Below are 20256 nucleotides of genomic sequence, written 5' to 3'. Positions count from 1 at the left end.
CTATGTTGTGTGAGGATAGGACTCTTTTCCCACCTCCATTACGAATTTCTGCCTGAATCAGCTCCTGTTTCAGCCCTTCAATTTCTTTCTTCAGTTTAGCATTTTCTACACGGAGCTTCTTCTCTTCTCGGAGAGATGCCTGCAAGACTAGAGTTGACACTATATTAAAAATGAGAGGCTTCAATAATTAGTATTCATCATTTGGCAAACAGAGGTTTCATTTTCAAAAAAAAGTAAAATATGGCAAGCTGAACACCAAAAGTGGCAACTTTCAAGGAGTATATTGTTAGAAATATTTTAGAACCACATTTTTTTAAAGTTAATAGACGTTTTATGATACTTATGTAAYCAAGTTGCCTCTCAATATGTTAGTTTCTCCATCTTCCAGATGGACTCACAAGAGGAAATACCAAGAAAGCTATTAAAAAAAAGCTTGAACATATTTGTAATGGAGCACCCTCATTCACTGATACAGATTGGTATAAAATATCAAAGCTGAAGGTACAATACACTTTAGAGAATCCCACAGTGGTGAGAAGCAGTAACACATAGTCTCATAACCTTCCCAACTCCCTTTCTCCCCCAAAAAGGGATTGTGTCCTATCAAATTTCCATAATCTGTTTGTGTCAGTAACCCTTCCCTCATTCATGCTTTTCTGCTTCAGAAGGAGAGACTTCAAAACAAAACCAAAATCAAAACACTCCCCCCCCCAACAAACCACAAGACAGTGAAGAGGTGCTACTATTACAAACTATCTTAGAAAGCCTGAAACACACTTAAAGGCTGACAGCACCAATGAAGTTGTCTATGCTCTCATTTTTTCCTATGAGCATTTAATGGTAACCATCTGGTTAGCAAGTTTATCATAATATGCAGAATTCCTTACTAGCTTTCTCCTTGAGCAGAGCAACTTGCTGCTTGAGGTATTCAATAACTTGATCTGCCTCTGCACCTTTCTGCTCCAATCTGTTCAACACCGCATTGTTGGCTGCCATCTTTACCAAGAAACGGGCTAAAAGCCTAGACAAACAGGAGAGAATCTAAAATTAACGATTTCTTAATATAATTAACATTACCATCTCTTACCACTTGAAATAGTTCTAAAACCAGTTGCTGAACAAGAAAATTTGCTAAGTGAACAAGCTGGGCTCCCATCTCCTAACACAAAGCACAAATAAAAGGCAACGTTAAACAGAATCTGATGTTTGACAGCTGCTTTCATGTATTTTGGAAAAAAAAGCTACTTTTGTTCCCAGCTGCAGAAAACATGTTCTTACTTCATGAAACACAGTAAAAAAAATCCACCTTCTGAAGAAGAAAGGTCCAAAGATATAGAGTGAATAAATAGAAGAAAGAGAAATAAAAGAGAAAAGGTTAGACTGGAGAACAATGCATCCTGTTTTTATCTGAAAATTTATGAAGTGTATCCAAAATTCTATTAAGAGTCAGAAAATAAAAACGTCCCATAAAAATTTCCAAACTTCTCTAGTAAATTGATTTAGAACGTACAGAATGCTTTATATATTGTGGTTGTGCATAAACACTAAAAATTCACTGTTGTTTTACTTTTAAGCAGAATTCCTCAGTATCTTTCCCCATCTCAGACTAACGCAACTTTTATTGTGGGTTTCCAACTTCAGAGTTTTTCTAGTTTTCTCATTTTGATTGTCTCATTTTGATTTCACTCAAATGGAAGCAAAGGCATCCAGGTAACAAATTCAAGAAGCAGAAAATACAAATGAGCTGAAAGGGCAACAGTACAAGTAAATACTGTCTGTCCTTCTTTCAGGATGYTCAGCTTCTTTTACTGGGGCTCTCTGCTGTTCTGGGAACTAGCTGTGCCCTTACTTGTTAAAAGCCACCAAATTTGCTCCACTTCCTTCTCTGCACCATTTGCGTCTAACCATAAAGGCTCAAATATTAAAAAGACAATAATGAACAGTCATCACTCATATCTRCAACAGATAGTGCTTTTACGCTCCTATCCAGTATCTAGAAAATAAAAGAATCTGTATTAACTTCTGGCTCAACTGTAAATCACGGAAGAAAACAGATTACAGGTGGGAAGAGAAGACACCTTAAAGATCTTCACTCTTAACAGTGAGGTAATTCCTGTGAATTTGCCCATCAAGTGCAACAACGGGAAGGACTGACAGGAAAACCATAATCTAGTTTATGCTTTGGCTCCTAAGCTGTATCAGTGTCCAAAAATGCCTTTTCTCATAGCAAGTTGCCAAGAAAACATCCTGTTTTATAGCAAGATTACTTTGACACTGTGACCTAACGTGTCAGTACTCTTTGTTGAGCCACGCTGAAGACAAAACCAGTTTAGAAACAACTGAAAGGAGAACAAGTACAATCACACTCGCTCTAGTGTCTGCGTATTGCTTTTGCTGCACTCTCAGTATCAACTCACATCTGATGTCGGATCTTCTGTTACAAGGAACCCAATTCTCCAGGGCCATATGTCACTCTTACCCTCTTCTGTCACCAATGAATCAAGAACAGTGTAATTAAAAGTTCTCAAAGTAAAATTCACAAAGTCAGAGATATAGTACTCTAACCGATGATGCATGGGGCATGCTCCTCCTGCAGAAGTGAGGAATAAACCAGCATCTTGCTTTCTTCGTAATCTAATAAAACGGAAGCCTGTTTTATGCACATCTTTTCCCTCAAAAGATACAAGAGTACTAACGTCAGCAAACCTACCACTTCATCCACAAAAGATTTTTCTTTTAAAAGAAAGAAAATCTTATGGGGGGAGGAGGAGCAGAAAGAATCATCTCTCCAGGACAACTAAGTAATTTTGATATTCAAATTCATCCCTGCTAATGAGAAAATAGGTAACACACAATTTTGTTTTCATGTGCACCAAGCAGAATCTATTATTTAAGTCTGCAAAAAACCAGAGGGTTTTAAAGGCAAACAGTGTCCAGTAAGTTATTTAGATATCAAATGGAAATAACACAGAACTATTATGGCACAACACAGCATAACACAAAGCCTAGGGTATTACTGTCTGCATACCAATAAGATTTCTTGCAAGCTACATATTCTCTCAGGGAACACAATACTAGCAATGGAAATACTGCCAACAACAACAGAAAAGCCACTAAAACTTCAAAGTGAATAGAATTGGTACATTTTATAGTTTTTAGCCAAGTTGGCTAATGAACTGAAGATCTGGAAATGAAGTTACGTGATTACAATGGGTAGACATTTTCCCACTTGTCAAATAAATTTCTACAGCGCTAGTATTATAACAATAACACAAAGGAACAGGTATTTCCAATACTAATACAAAGAACCAATAGACTGAAATGAACTGCTGCACAGGAAGCCATAAGGCAGAAAGTGATAAAAATATATCTGAAAAGGGCAATTGTTTCTTTTAAGATCTACCTTTACTATAAAACACAAGTCATATTAAAAACATTAGTGCTGCAACAATCAAAGGTTGCAGTCAATGATTTTTTTCCCTTCTTCTGGTTCCTTTGCCCTCTGTTGCCCTGCCCCATCCCGAAAGAAAAATTATTGGTGATACTCTGAAACTAGAAATAGGAAAGAAAAACAGCAATAATATAGCTTAAAGAATTGTAACTTATTACAGATACATTCTGACCTGTTATTCAGAAAGCGTCCAAGAAGCCAATTAAAAGTAAAGTCACATCATACAGTCACGTCCAATGAGCTGCTTTTCCTTCTTCATATAAAAAACAGCTGCAGAAAACAAGTAAGGAGTAGCTACAGCAATGGCTATTCAGACCTCCTGAAAAGGAGAACCAACTGAAGTTACCTTGCTGCTCAATGGAGGGAAACTCTTTAATCTCAGACCTCTGACTACTACTTAATTACCTGCCAGACATCCTGAGCTGCCCTGAAACCTTCCTGCTCCTTTACAATGAGCCTCAAGCTTTGGATGAAACATGCAAGCCTTGCAGTTATCAGTGAAGTTATATATCAATACCTAAGTTGTTTAACTTCTCATCATCCCTATTTGCTGACTTCTAAAATAGCTGCCTATCTTTTTTCAATAGCAAGCGCTGCCTCCTGCTGTCTACTAAGCAGCTGCAGTCCCTTAACATAAGAAAGCAGGCATTACTCTACTTCGTTTCCCAAGAAAACGCAATGTGGAAGGGTCCCCAAAGAGGCAAACTTTCTACAATAAATCAATACTTCTCAAAGAGCACAAGTTATCCAAAAATTTCAATATGTTTTACAAACACTGGTTTATCAAAATTGGCCTATATCTTAAATATGTCTAGTTCAAAAGTGAATCCATTTACTAACAACATAAAACTTGTTGCCTCTTGCTTTTCAATATTAACATTCTGTTTTTAAAAGCAAGAAAAAGCCCCAAAGCCCATAAAACTAATGCTAAGATTCAAATCTTAAACTCTAAAAATTGTTTTTGGAATCTATCCATAGTCTTAACATGGAACCAATTACTTTTCACTATTGGAAAAGCAATTATTTAACCAAAAAACAGAATTTGGAAGTCAACTGATTCCTAAAAACTAAAATAATTAGCTCTAAGCATTCCATTTTCCAGCTGGAGGTTAAAAAAAAAAAAAGTCATTACTTTTAAGTTCTCGGCTTTTTCTTGCTATGCTTTGTTAATGTCAACACACAAAGCAGCATTACTAACTACAAGTTCTAAACTGCAGGCTTAGTAAATAGACCAATATGGTCTTTCTGCATGCAGAGAGAACATCTATGGCAATGATGCAGCTTTTATTTTAGCATTTTCAATTTAGTAAAGTTTTATGCTACTCTCCTAGTTAACAGGTATTTTGTTTCATTTTTTTTCATTGTTTCCTATGGGTTTTAGTGCAACACAACCAAATGTCGCATGCATTTCAGTCGATCACCACAGGCTTCCGCTGACACACGAAGTTTTCCAAATTTTGTCTCAAATGATGTAAAATAAATAAATACATCAAGTCATCATGGCTGCCTGTTCCTCCTCTCTTCCTCTCCTGCATATATGCACTCCTCCACAATACGGAGGATAAACTTTCACAGCTCACTGCACCTAGACAGTGTTCTCTGTCTCAAAGTTGCCTCACTCTGACCCATGATGGCTCCTCACTTTTTTCTAGCTAGGGAGAAATCGAGTACTTCTACAGCAAAGCCAATCCTGCCCATCTTCATCAAAGAGCAGACAGCAATCACAGGACGGCCCAGATGACATCAGCATATTCCTTACAGAGAATGCCACTTTTTATGAATAGTCAACCAAGTTCTAAGTTTAGGCAGGGAGCCACTACGGGAGAAAAAAAARAGTCCATTAAAAAATCATGTTTGCTTTTCAACTGAAACACTTTGTTCACATTAAAGGTTGTAATTACAAAGCAAACCAGTCATTACAAAGCAGGACCAGTGCAACTAACTTTATTCTGTAAGCAAGTTATTGTAACACAAGGTAATAAAATTTCTTCAGTGGTAAATAAAGTTCACTAATTATACAAAAATATTTATGGCAATCCCTCTTCCTAAGATCTTGGTCTTAAGACTCAAATAGCTCTCAAACAAAACCCCTTTTCTTCTCCATGAGAGGTCTCAAGATGCTTCATTTTGGCCAACTGGTACAGCAGTGTATTCTAATTCTCTGTAAAAGACAGAAGTCATCAACAATCACTTTCCTTCTGCAAAAAGCATGTTCAAAGACTTCTCTCTGAGCATCTTTTTTGGGGATGGTTACTTTTGGCAGACAATCTTATGAAAAACCATAAATATAACAGAATGTGTCAGCTGTTTGCCAGATTCTGCTTTCCTGTACTTTGCACTTCTATGAACTGTCAAGACACATAGTCAGATTCAAGCATCTCACATCACACTTTTTTATTCCACAAAATATTAAACAGTAGTGATCAGATCAAAACAGAAGAAATGTAGGGTGAAAGCGTGCTTTACAGTATTATCTTTTGCTAAACCAAAAGACCAGTATAACAAGGAGATTACTTTAACTTGTCACATCTTTTCCTGTCTCAGGGAATTAGGGTTCATGCTTCAAAATGAGTTTTCTCTTACAGGTTTCTCTCAACTGCTGAAATTCTGTATTCTGGATCTGACATTGTAAATAACTTTGTCTAAGATTTGCAAAAAAATGATTTTATATTTCTGGTAGAAATGCAAAGGTTTAATTCTGCAAATTTAAACCATCAAAAAGTTGCGGCTAGCTATGACTGATTGGTTTTGAGATCAAACCCTAGTTTTGCCTTGCTCATCACCCTGCTTCAATCTAAATGAAGCACAGAAGATCAGAAGCAGCTCTCAATTTATCCTTGGGGGGAAGGCGGGGGGGAATGTTCTATAAGGTGCAGTTACATACATCCACTGCCACAGCATTTTGGAAATCAACTACATGTGGTAGGTTTCACGCACTTACCTGTCACTATCACACAATTCTGTTCTCAAAAAGCCAGGTCTTTCACTGGATTTTTATCTTWGTTGAACCTTTAGAAAATGTAATTGTGCCTTCTACATCCAAATACTGCTTCTCAGGAAAGGCAATTCTAAGTGATTAAATGTTTCTAGGCTTCACTAAGCAGAGAGGAATCAGATTTGGGTATCTGAAACTGCCACGATCACATAAACTTTCATCTGTGGAAAAATAGAATCCCTCAATCACAAAATAAAACAAAAGCAGCAGCTACTCAGAGCTTTCAATCAAGATAGGGGCTTCAGAAAACAGGCCTTTTAAGCACATACACAAATAGGCTACAGCATCAGTAGGCAGGAATATAAGCAGTACTGAATGAGAACAGAACTGACTTACATATTAGATAAGATTTTTGCATTGTGGCAATAGTTTGAGACTAATTAATCATGGTCAAAGCTATAATTTCCTTGTTCTAACAGAGCATAAAAGACATAATGCATCCCATTACACTTAAATATCATTCCCCTCACAGCCAGAAGACAAGTGCACATCAGTAAGTTTTAACCACCCGCTCATCTGTCTTTCAGAACTCAGGTGTGAAGGATGAACCTGCATTTCCTGAGTCTCACATTATCAAAGTAAGTTTATATAAATAAAAATATGCTTTAAGACCCTAAACAAATATGTGCAAATGATCCAAATGTAGATGCTTGCCTAGGTTATTCTCTACTTCCAGCAAAGGAGACCAACAAAAACTTTTTTTTTTGACAGAATGATGGTAAATGACTAAACAGCAACAACTAGCAATGATAACATTAAAAGAAATAGCATTTTTGATGCCAAGATTTCAAGCAACATTCAAAAATGCAGTGTAAAAACTCAAGGATCTAGAAATGACTATCAGATAAATCATTACAGCATCTCACTTCTGTCACTCAGTATTAGATCGGTGATCACCCATCAGTTACTGGAAGCATGGCACAATAAAACAGCAAATGAAACTATTATCCTCATGTTTTGTTAATGAAAGAATGCTGCTTTTAATATGAGAAAAATGGAACTACAGTCTAAAATGTAAGAGAATATTGTAAAGTATGGAAACACAGTTCTGAAGACTCTTGGTGCAGAAAGACCTAAGAATTCTATCTTCCTCATTCTCTCTTCTCAAGCAAGTGATTGCCATGACTGGGGCTTTAATGAGTTAAATAGCCTGATAACTTTTCATTTTTTGGAGCTAATAATAGAATTTTTAAAGTATTCATAACCTATAAACCTCTGTGTAGTCAGTWCTCAAAGCAATTTGCCAAACGGTAAATTATTAAGCAAAGTTGTACATTTCTGCCACATGTTATTTCAACTCAAATCGTTTGCACTATGAGAGGCAGAATAATTGCTTTGCAGATTTCCAAACAACTAACATGTCTAACAGTCCATCCAAGGAGCAATGCCAGCCCTAAGGAATGATTTTCTAGCTCTGGAGACTACAGTCCAACCCTTCTGGCTGCCAGATAAATCAGGCTCAATCCCAGCTGCAGACAGGTCCTTTAGTAGTCCTAAATCCAGATAAATCAGACTCAATCCCAGCTGCAGACAGGTCCTTTAGTAGTCCTAAGGGTCTATCCCTCCCTGTTTTAAAGAGCTGTAAATAGTAAAAACACACACAGCCAACTAAACCTTTTCATATTTAAAAATACTGCAGCATGAAAGAGTTTTATTTATTTATTAAAGATCTGATAGAGTATCACACAAAAAAAGGCCCATCCACTGGTAGCAATTTTGAGGCTACCTTCCCTCCACCTAATGAGACATTTGGCAATAGAAGTTATTCAAGTAACAATTATTTTTGAACATGAAGACAAGTGTCTCTTGAAAGGGAAGCATGAACAACAAAAGCTACCAGGGAGTCACAGCATTAATGGGACAAGCAAAATCAAATCCATGACAAGTGATGAACAAGGAAGAATGATAAGCATATGATAGAGCAAATAAAGAATTTCACAGAAGTATGTACTACTTACTTCAAATGTATGACAGACTTAATTTGAATTAAAATATCTCTCTTATAGATCTGTACGATAGACATCATCAGAAACTGAATGGTTATAGTCAGAAGTAAAAATGAATTTATTATTTTGTTCCAGTTCTCATTTCAAGACTTAGTAGATGCCACAAAAAAATGAATCCACTGTATCACAACTTAATACAACACAGCTACAGCACACAAAGGCTCAAGGAAAGTTAAGAGCACATGTTAAGTTCGTTTCTATCACTACTTGTCTCAGTTCAACTCCAAATTAACTTTGTATTGTCCTCCCTCATGTGAGCAGACATGCCAAAGACTAAACAAAGCAGAGACATGACTACAAGGAGTTCTGCCCAGGTTAAAGCAAAAGTCAAGAAATTTGGATGTGGTTTGTAACAAAATTTTTGTTTTCAGGGCTACCAACAGTTTTTCAGTAACAACAAACAAAGGATACAAAGTTAAACATAATTTAATTTCTTAATCAGAGAAGACTTGCGGGTAATTTAACATACATGCATGGCTCACAACACAGGCTCAAGAGAGACAGCTTCTTTGCATTGCTCGAGTTAAGCCTCAACAGGTTATGCACCCACTACATCTGCTAGGTCCCCTGCAAGTTCACTAGAGGTTCATCTGGTTGTGCTTATACTGCAGTCTGAAACTTAAGTAGCAGCTCATATGCCAACACAGTTGGACAGCCTTGTGTATTTTTTCAACAGTGTGTATCTTTTGGATCCTGCTGCATTAATATTTTAATAGTACTATCATAATCTTAAGGTAAATGATCACCATGTGCAGAAAGAACTCTGACATAACTCCTATAACGGAAAAGATATAACACCTACAAAACGGTACCTTATTTCTTTGTCCTTAAGCACTGACTTCCAAACCCAAAATACATCCAACTCTCTGGAACAAAAAGCTTACATTAAAAATTGCCAGTTAATTTTTTTTATTCATAAAAGCATAATATTCCAGAGCATGGAGTATCCAATAGCTATCAATGAATTAGGGGAAAACAAATAAAGAAAAAGAAAAAAAGCTGCTACTCATGCCTCCTAAAGTATCCTCATAAAACTTCTTTGACAGGTGATGGACTCTGCAATTACAGACACACACGCTGATAAATTCAGAAATATAAATGGGCTCAGCTGCATCTGAGCAAGTCTGCAAGGTCAGCAAATGCCACAGGAGACCTTGAAGAATCTGTACTGCTGCTCCCCCTCTAGGGTTGTACTGAGGAGTTATACTGAGGAGTTAAATTATTGTCATAACTCCAGAGTAACCGACCCATAAATCATGCAGATTTCAGGGCAGTTCTGGTCCTTCTTGTGCTACTGGTTGAAACCAAGTAGAACAACACTGTTTCTTAGATATTTTTGTTGTCTTTTACAACTTTATCCCAAAAACATGAGCACTCATGCTCCCTGCTTAATTAAGAACAAGCACAGCAGCTATGAAAAGGTAGAGAAGAAATATTTACCTCCTCCCATGCGTTTCCCCCCTCCCCCTCCCCCCAAGACAGGACTCCACTTGAGAACAAACACATTTTAAAAAACATCTCTCAAAACACAACTTTTTTCTTTTGGGCGACAAGGGTACTAACCCTTGCTAAAAAACTTTTGTTGTTAGAAAGGCATTTTAAAGATATCCTCTCCTTAGAAATCTGAAGAGTTTGGGAACAAAAATGCCATCTCAGCAATGTATTTAATGTCGTCAACCATCTACAAAATAACTGTATTGGTTAGGTAGTAGACAGACTGACCTGCTTTTTAATTCAGAGGAATCAAGATTTAATTCACGATACTTAGCAGTCTTTGAAAGCTGGCTATTAGTTATCTTATGCAGCTCAATTCTGGTAAAAAAGAATCTTGAAATTTATTACTTCTACATTATTATCAGCTTTTCTACATGCAAAAATATTATCTTGTAGCACAGATAAGACGAAAACAGGCTTAACCATTCAGATAAAGCAAGTGCTAAGGTTAAAAATAATCAYTATTCATTCACGAAAGCATGCAGCAAACAACATGCAGCTGTACAGCAATACAACTAATGTTCTCTAAGTACAACTGCATTAACAGTTGTTATTATTTACTGAGGCAAAAAAAATTTATGTATTCTTTTATGTGGACCAAATAAAAGCAGAAGAAAACCTGAAAATGTGTGCACGTGCGAGTGTGTGTGTGYGCATGTGTACATGTGTGCATATAAGCGTAATCAATGCAAGAATAATGGCAAACACCTCTTAAGGGGCAGCAACAGAGCTGTCTTTAAAGAGAAAAGAAATCTTTACGGAAGATTGAACCTGCAGTTGTAGTATCTTATTTACACAAGCTAAACCCTCCCACACACACTGGGCTTCCCTTTTCATACGTCACATGTAAATGATTGTACTTTACAGAGTGGAAATTACTCATATAATACAGCATGACAATATTTTAATGAAAAACTTTTATAAAGATACTAACTTGCCTAAAGCAGAGAAAATGATTTGTTCAGCTTTGGACTAAAAAGCCAAAATTAACTTTTAATCTAATGCGGGCTGGTGGCAACTGATCCTTGACAGCCAGCAGCAGTTGCATGTCACTTCAAAAGCATGTGCCAAGGGTATCCGCCACTACATATTCTTGGCATCATCTCCAACACACAGGTCTTTCCTTTAATCACGTACAGAGTAAAGAGACTTAAAAATCAGAGGAAGTATCTTATCTACTTAGAAAAATCTCCACATGTAACCACCAAGTACTGTAACTATTATACCTTTTGCATCAATGATTATAACTGAAAATGATTATAACAATGATATAACTTTTATGAGGTTAGAAACATACAAAGCACTCTTCCCTTTAGGAGATAAAATAAAGAAATCCTCAAGAAAAAAAAATGTAAAAAAATTTTTCAGTAGGTTTCTGTTTCTGGAGAAGACAACCCCTCTATTCTCAGCAGCAAAATAAACTACCAGTCTTCCGAAGCCGAGACCATACAACAACTACTCAATCATTTCTAAATAAAGGACATTTGAAATCAAAATGCAAGCTTTGCTTCTGCTCAGATAAGAACAATAAAGGATGGTTATATCATCACACAGCTATTTCAGATCAACTGATTTGAAATATAAGAAATTTTACAGGAAAATGTCCTTTGTCTGTATATAAAAAAAATCCCATCACTTTCTCCTGACAGCGTGTTGCTTATAAAATATATATTATTTATATATATTTATATATATATAAATGTATATATTTTAGAATGGAAATCATCTAGCTCTCTTATTAAGAAAGAATGGCTGCTCATATTTCATATGCTTATTTTGCATTTTGCAACCCCAATCAGTTTGCTGAAACTGGTAAATCAATTGTAAAGCCAGCGTAAACAGAAGACATTTCTAACTGGTTTATGGTAGTTACTCTAGCTGACAAACAGAAATGCCCTTCCTAAACCCTGAAGAGGGCCATCTTTGAAGGGCTAGTTTTGGCACAAGTTATTTTCTACCTTCCAAACCAGAATGGAATATCAAGAGTTTCTTGGGATAYCTTTTAGCATCTCCTGCAAAACTCCAGCTCTAATAGGTCAGTGCCCCACCACTTTCTCCTTCCCTCTGTTAATTTAACATTCATTATATAACATTCATATAATTCACTAATATCTTCACAGTATTGAAACAGAAGTTACAAACATCACTGTTATTAAATATTTTATGAGCACTTGTAAATCCAATTTCAAAGTAACTATACTCAATAACCCTTTGGGCACAGTTCAGAATATAATAATGCAGCTATTGAGTGAATAGCATGTCAGTCTAGGTAAACTTCTAGACTGTATCTTATATAAACATTTACACACCACTCAAAAGAAAATACTGCAATACTCTACCTTTCAATGATACCAAAAARAGTGAACAGTCTTGTAATTACTGCCTTTCAGAACCCTCTTCACAGTTGTACACGCAAAGAAGCATTTAAGGCGAGTGCCTTTAAAACTTTTAGAACAAAAATTAATTTTCCCTCTTTAATACTTAGATTTGCACAGAGCAAAACGAACAAAAAACCTCTTGCACTCATCTTGGACATGGAGAGGGCTGTAGTCAGCTATTAGAACTAACAGCATCTGATAGCAAAATCCCCAAAGCAACTTTCTGCAAATAGCAATATTTCATCCGTGGATTCAAAACTGCAAAACTGCTTTTGCTTCCATAGCCTTTTTTTTTTTTTTTTTAAACGAGCTAAATGATATATTTTGTTATAGCCCAAATTACTCTATTAAAAATCCTATCTTTTAAAACAATTATTTCCAATTAAATATTTAATATTAGAAGAACTTGTTTTAACATTTTCAGAAAATGAAAATTTGCAGGTAAGTTCTCAGTAACATTTAATCACAGAGAAAGCAAAAGGTATATGCAAAGGAAACACTCCACCTAGTTCTTATTATTAGCATTATTTTAYAGATGGGCCTATGGATGAAAAATTACTTGCCGAGTGTGTTGTAGCAGGGTAACTCAGCCCCCAAGAAAAGATTAATTTTCCTGATGTACAATTCAGTATCATATCCTAGTTGGCAATGGTGATTTCCTTAACGTGTAACTKTTACCAGTTACTACACCATTTCACACGGAAGGTTTCAGACCTTACAGTAGGACAAGCAAGACAGTCTTAATGCCAGAACAGCTGCTAACTAAGCCAAATATAGTGTCTTTTACATGCCATGTGCAAATGTGCACTCTCCTGTTGGAATAGTCCCCAGCTGCCTGAGCCAATTGAGGCTGCTGAAATGATCTGCTCACTTATCTTCAGAGCATGAAATAAGATGCCACCTCAAAGCTGTATGTTAAACTGTAATGGAGAAACACTCTGGGATTAGAAACTAGATCCAATAGCCATGGAGTGTTTCCGAGAGGGTCGTGAACTAAGAGACTAATCTTTAAGCTATCAATTCATACTCAATTGAGGTTATGTTGGGAAAGCTCCTGATGAGAAGGAAATGGAAAAAAAGTCTTCTGCAATRAGAAGTTTATGCCAAGAAATTGTACCAAATGACCTCAAGAAGAGATTTGCTAACGCAGGGCATTTTTTTAAGATGTTTTATGCATTGCCAGTCTCTCTCACGTGCAAAAAGCATTTCAGAATCCGTTTGCTTTCAGATAATTAGGATGTGAGACAACACGCCAGGGAATCAGTTTCGAGATGAATCCAATTTTCTTTAATTCATCACAGAATCTCTCTCATTTTCAGTTTTTTCCCCAGCACTTTGCAGGAAGAAAAATGGGTTCTTATATATGAATTGTGTTTAACTGATGATGGTTAACTACAGTATACGTTGCTTTCCAATATGAATGTTACTTTAAGCTTCCCTCTACATGTTTTTTGGAGTCAAGGAATAGTTTTCAGGCTGTTAATTTATTTAAAGTGGCATAAGAACTTAAGAACTTTATTCAAAATTGTGGAGTGTAAAATAAAAATGTAAAAGATAGGTTAGCAGAACATAGCTCTTTGTGTAATTTCCCTCTGAAAAGTGTATATGGCAAAGAGAAATTCTATGAAATTCTCATTTCAGTAAGATAACTAAGTCATCTTCTTTAGAAATGGCAAGTGTCAAAGAGTGATTACAGCTGCTGTTCAGGACCACTATTGATGTGTGATCATCAAAATAGATTAATTTCAGACTATCGCGATTCTTGAGATTGTAAATATAATTTAAGAGAAATCTTGCCCTTCATCTCTCCACAGGTAGAGATGATCCCCTCACTTATCTCTTCAAAAGCTATTCATACACTTATTTATGATATTTGCATTCAGTAAGGACACCAAGAATTTTTTGGATAAACATCCCCTCAGTTTCTATGTACAGAACAGGGGATCTCCCCTTACCAGGAGGTGATATAACTGGCAATATTCTGCCAAAACAGGATGAAACAAAACAACGCACAAGTATGCAAACGAACTACTGGAAGATGCTCTGCTCCAAGACCTCCAAGAAAAGATTATTCAAGATGCTGACCTATTTATCTAGCTACTTTTATGCTTCCCAGCCTTGATCCCACGGTAGGGCACAAGATTTGTTGAGTAATAATGATGAGAGGCTGAGAGAGCTGGGACTGTTCAGCCTTGAGAAAAGAAGAATGAGGAGGGATTTTATCAAGGCATTTGAATATCTGAAGGAGGGTGTCAAGAGGATGGGGCCAGACTATTTTCAGTGGTGCCCTGCGACAGGACAAGAGGCAATGGGCACAAACTGAAACACAGGAAGTTCCATCTGAACATGAGGAAAAACCTCTTTACTGTGAGAGCGACTGAGCACTGGGACAGGTTGCCCAGAGAGGTTGTGGGGTCTCCATCCTTGGAGATATTCAAAAGCCATCTGGACAGGGTCCTAGGCAACGTGCTCTAGGTGACCCCACTTAAGCAGGGTGGTTGGACTAGATGATCTCTAGAGGTCCCTTCCAAACTCAACCATTCTGTGATAAAAAAAGAAGAGAGTCAGGGACATTCAAGAGGAAGAATATACAAGATGATCCAGAAGCAAATTCTTTGCTGGTTGCACACTGCTGCTAATGCACCGCAGTGTTAGCCCATGAGCCTCAGCGGTAGAATTACTGAAGTAGATTAATCACCATAGCAAAATAAATAGCCATACAAGGGAACAAATGAATGATTAAGTTGCTCCTCTTCTTTTCCCATTTGAATTGCTTGAACCAGGCACTTATTTTAAATATGATATTGAAAGCTGAAATTGCAAACTATTCTATATGTTAACAATACAAAAGTAAGAGAACACTAAGATCTGAAACAGTTACCATGTGTTGATCCTGAAAGACACATCATTTTTAGGACAGTTTCCTCAGAAGCAAATCTGTTGGAAGCAACATTTAAGAAAAAACAGAAAATTAACTTGATTTCCTTTTGTATTGGTCTATCACCTGATATTACTGTATATCATCCAGGAGCAGACCATGGCTTGCCTTATAGGCAGCTGTCCCTTATAAAACTGAACAAGGATCCAGCACACTGAATTTTGTCCTCAGGAGTGCTAGTGACTGCCATGCCCAAAACCACAGTAACAATGAATTATAAGTTTCTAACCACAGTGTATTTATAAGCACTTGTCATAAGTATAGAGCATGCTCAGACAAGTACCTTTTATTATTTAAACTTGTATGCTTGAATAGTCTAGGAATACTCAAACGAGTATATTTTGAGATTGACAATCTCAAAATATTTGAAGCAATCATGCCACCCAAGCAAAGCAACACATTTTTATTACGCTCAGTAAGTGCTTTCCCCCCTGTTCTATCAGATGTATCACACTGACTCGAATCACAGAGGCTACATATTAAAGGGGAAACACCTGCTTGAAAAATGTTGTATGCCTGTTACAGACTTAGCCATTAGAAGTCTTCATGTGTCAAAAAGTATGGAGTCGACTAATGAGTTTATTAGCTAACACCGCCCTATGAACACATTAAAGGGGAATAACTTCTTACCTGGGACTCTGTTCCCCCTGTGGTGTCCCCCCACTCCAGTTTCAAAAAACAAAACAAAACAAACAAAAAAAACCCCCAACCACACTCAAACTTATAATAGTTCTCTAAAGAGAAGGCTGAGGCAGACAGGAAGAAATAAAGGAAAGCCAAGTGAGGAAAGGCTTTCTAGCCACATTTTATTACAGACAAACTGTCTTAGCTGCTCAAGAGATTTCCCAAACAATATTCACATTGCACTCATGCATACTTAAGACTCCCTGCAATTGCCACAGAGAATTGCTTTTTTTCCCCAGATTCTCCTTTCCCTTCTCTCAGCTTTTTAAAATACACTTTAAAAAAGATCAAAAAGCTTGAAAGAAATGGAGTTGTTTAGTCTACAGAAAAAAAAGACAGATGGGAGACTTGGTAACATTCTTCAAACACAAAGTTGGTATGAGAAAGGGACTAAACTGTTCACCAGGTCCACTGCAGATAGGAAAAAAAGCGAGGAAGATTTAAGTTAGACATTTGGAAAATTTTCAAGTAAGAGTAAAGACTGAACAGATTGCCTGTGGAGGTTGTGGTATATCCATCACTGGAAAGCTTTAAAAACAAGCTAGACAAACATCTGTCAGAAGTGATTTAGGTATAATAGATGAGAAGGTACTTAAGATGTTTTGCTGCCCTTCTGCTAAACCAGCATTACAAAACCAGTAATATTCCCCTCTTTCATATCCCTGTGTTACTTAACTTTTACAAGGATAGATTTTACTACATATTTTTAAGTGTGATACTATCACATATTCAAGTGTGATAATCTAGGAGAACACAATACATCAAAGATTTGCTAACAGTCAGGATAAATAAACTGTCTGTGAAGTGAAACATCAACTTGTTAATTTTACACTCACTTTGGTGGAATGGACATATAAATTAATTTGCAATGCTGACCAAGTAACTAGCAGTTGGGAGAGTCCACAGCAAATGCAGGAAGGAGGGCACTACACTGCACAGACCTTGGCCAAAGCACCTTTCTACAACCCTCATTTAAAATCTCATCCAGACAGCTCATCCTTTCGCTCCAGCTCCAAGCTCAGCACCATCGACCCATTTACATGTCATTTTACTGACTGTTCCTTATTGGTATGATGCTGATAAGCAGACCACAACATATTTTGGAAGAAGGACTGGAGAGGACACATCCCCACTGTAGGAGGCTACAACCCCAATTCCAGGAGGAAGCAGGAACCCACTGATATGCTGGGCTTGAGGTATACCTCATTGCTTCTGTGAGCACGGAAAGAGACTGATTAACCTAAACAGTCCTATAGGGCCCTTACAGTTTGCCAGGCATGCCAAAGGCACGAGATACCTCAAGTCCAGCACATCAGTGTCAGTCTCTCTGTTCCTGCACCAAGCTCAGCTCACATCTCTATGTCTGATTACAGTTACAGATGAAAACAGACTAAACCCTTTAAAGCCTCAACAGAGGTATCTTTATTAGACAGGTATTTCCCACCAAAAAGTCATTTTCTTATCATTAAGCCCATCTTAATCCATTTTATGGTTGATGTCCTTATTATGTAACACTGTGTTTTAACCCAAAGAAAGAGAAACAGGTTGTAGAATTTTATATTAGAGTTGCATCAACTTTATCAGTACAATTGCAGTCAGAAGGAAGGACATCTTTTTCTTTTCTTGTTTGTTTAAAAAGATCATTTTTGATAGACTATGCTGATTAGTAAAGAATTATAAGATAGAGGAACTAACCAGCATTTTATTCCTATCAGATTTCCCTGATATTTGAGCAAGGTCAGGTGACAGGCTAGCCAGTCTGTTGTCATTTACATCACTGTCCATATCCTTTTTAGGCACAATTTTACTGCCTTTATTTTCCTCTGGAATTTCATCTGTATGCCAAGTTTCACTCTGGATTTTCTTTAAAAGGGCACCTTTCCAAGGCAATGAGAGCACAAAAGGTATCACCAGTATTCCCCTCATCTTTCTTGCTACCTTTTTTAGCATCACCATAATTCTCTTGCCAACTTCTAGACCAATAGAAGACATTCTAATAGTCTTCTTTTAATAGGCTTACTATTACGAGTACAYAGTACCTCAGCTGTAAAGAGATATGTGCTGAAGATGGCTAAGAAATGAAGAGCTTAAACTGCCTTCCTTATTACATGCTACACAGTAGGAAAGTATTCTACAACCTGAATAATTAAAATACAGGAACAGACTGAAATTCCATAGTCTCCACAGACCACCAACCCTGCAAGCTGCAAAGAACATCTGCTAAGAATAGCTGAGGTACAATTTTTGGGACATGTGAACAGGATAAATAACATGAGGTTCCCTTAAACCATGTTTCACCAGTCTAAGAAAACATAACCAGTGTTTACAGTTTTGTATACATCAACAGGATTCTTAAGAGCAGCAGGTAGGTTACAGTACTCTTACTAATTTAATTCTAACCAGATGAATCATTGGTACTGTATCTCTAAAGTCATAATGCAGACAGTATTATATTTTCTTGCTCTCCAAGAAGGGGGCAGAAAAAAAAAGGGGGGGGGGAGCTTTAATTGATGACTTAGTGGTCTGTGGTCACCAAGCCTAGTCAGGGAATCATTTTTCACTCAAGAAATTACTTTTAAAGGAAAGCATCTTTTCCCAAGCACAAAAACAAAATAAAAAAGTTTTGTTCAGCAGGCTGCTTTGAGAGTACCCAAATATTTCCAAACCCATATTAAATTATGGGTAAGAATAGCTTCCATTGCACAGGAAAGAAAAGCTATCAGGGAAACTTATTTGCTACTGTTTAAAAATAAAGTAACCATGGAAAGCAAAACTAAAGATAGATCCCTTCCGCCACCCCAAACCTCCACTCCACCCCACAATGTGCAAGCACTACAGGAAATCTAACAAAGGAAATATTTCTTAGCAATGGTAATGAGAACCATCCAGGTAACTGTTTAGAATAAGAATTATACAGAGGTTTCCAGGTTTCTCTGAAACCCTGGATTTTTCCCCCAGCATTCTAATTAACTGCCCTCATGACAGACTGTGCAAAACTAAGAGGGAATATGAAAACCTATCAYAACTGCAGCAACCAGTCATAAAAATCATAACAACACAAGAAACAGGAGAAGCTCTTTACTTTGCTCACATCTGATTTTCCTAGCTATTTTCCTTCTATGCTAACCATTCAGTTTGGCTACATTGTTTAGCATTTGAAATTTTTTAAGTTTTAGAGAACACTTCCTTAGAAGATACAAAGATGAAGGAATTCTTCACATGGCAGCTGCAACACACAGCCATCAGCTTCACAATCAGAAAAGTTCAAAAATATTATGGTAGATAACAGATTCCCATTCTTGCACATTTGATCAATCTTCCTATGCCAACTGCTTTACACTTACTTTTTTAATATAGATATTTCTCAGGATAACTGTAGTTTTAGACATTTACCATGCTCTATATGTTCTCTGAATTCAGCCAAGTTTGCCAATCAGCCTTACATTTTCTTCTTCTGTCATCTATTTGTACCATCAAGTACTTTGCCCCTCCCAAATTCATACAATCTGTATAATATACTGAGAGAAAAACATATTACAACTTTCAATTAGCTAGTATAACACAGCGCTTGACCCCAAAAGACTAGTGAAGTTTTGGTAGATCATTTCTACCAGATCGCCAAGATTTTCCAAGAGAAAYGGGATGAAATAAAGGACAGAAGAGAAACAAGAGGATTCCCCCACCCCCCATGAGGTATGAACATATTTCACAGTAAGGATTATTAATTGCTTAAAAGGAAATTAAAAAGTTCAATTTTCATTTTTTCATTTCACACTTGGTCTAGACATGTCTCCCGTTTTGCATCTCAACAGTTTTTTTTTTTCCCTTGCCAATTAAAGATCCAGTTTTCATTCTGATGCCATTATTTGGGCTCCTGTCCCCAAAATGCACCAGCTATCTCTGCTGCTTCTTAGGGCATTCTCAAAAAGGAGCAGAATAACATGGTGTCAATAAGATTCTTTATTCCACTTTAATGTTTTGCAAATGAAAAGCAGAAAAATTGGTACTTTTCTAATTTGACTCTACTGCTAATTAGTAAATTTACAAACAGCAGCAGCAATTTTAGAAGTGGTCTGTAGATTCTGAAAGAAAGTACATAAATCACTTCAGCTGGTTATTTCTTATAATACRAACTAGCACAATACTTTTACAGTATAAACTAATACAAAAATATTTTAATGTATTTGTAATATTTTATAAGCTATTTTTAAAGCTTCATGATGACATAAACAATTGTACTATATCTCCATATATTACAAACTAATTTAAAAATTAACAAAAAGGTGGTGACTTTCCACTTTAGTCCTAAC

General features: G+C 36.7%; 1 protein-coding gene across 5 annotated transcripts in view; it reads right to left on the bottom strand.

The window, feature by feature from the left end:
- The window catches only part of AIMP1 (aminoacyl tRNA synthetase complex interacting multifunctional protein 1), a 41849-nt gene that overhangs the window by 19109 nt on the left and 2484 nt on the right, over positions 1-20256 (bottom strand). For 2 of the 5 annotated variants that reach the window (XM_026078359.1, XM_026078362.1), the window contains exons 2-3: positions 888-1021; positions 34-159 (exon numbers count right to left, since the gene is read on the bottom strand). In XM_026078359.1, the coding sequence (XP_025934144.1) occupies positions 34-159; positions 888-1021 (260 nt within the window). Of the gene's footprint in view, positions 1-33; positions 160-887; positions 1022-3623; positions 3767-15205; positions 15262-20256 lie in introns of those variants that run through there. The other 3 variants (XM_026078361.1, XM_026078360.1, XM_026078358.1) reach the window with 3 other exon arrangements.

This window comes from Apteryx rowi, unplaced genomic scaffold (assembly GCF_003343035.1).
Source record: "Apteryx rowi isolate R43461 unplaced genomic scaffold, aptRow1 scaffold_48, whole genome shotgun sequence".
NCBI classification, from domain to species: Eukaryota; Metazoa; Chordata; class Aves; order Apterygiformes; family Apterygidae; genus Apteryx; species Apteryx rowi.
The sequence above is the reverse complement of the archived record's forward strand: the minus strand, read 5'-3'. Positions and strand labels throughout refer to the sequence as shown.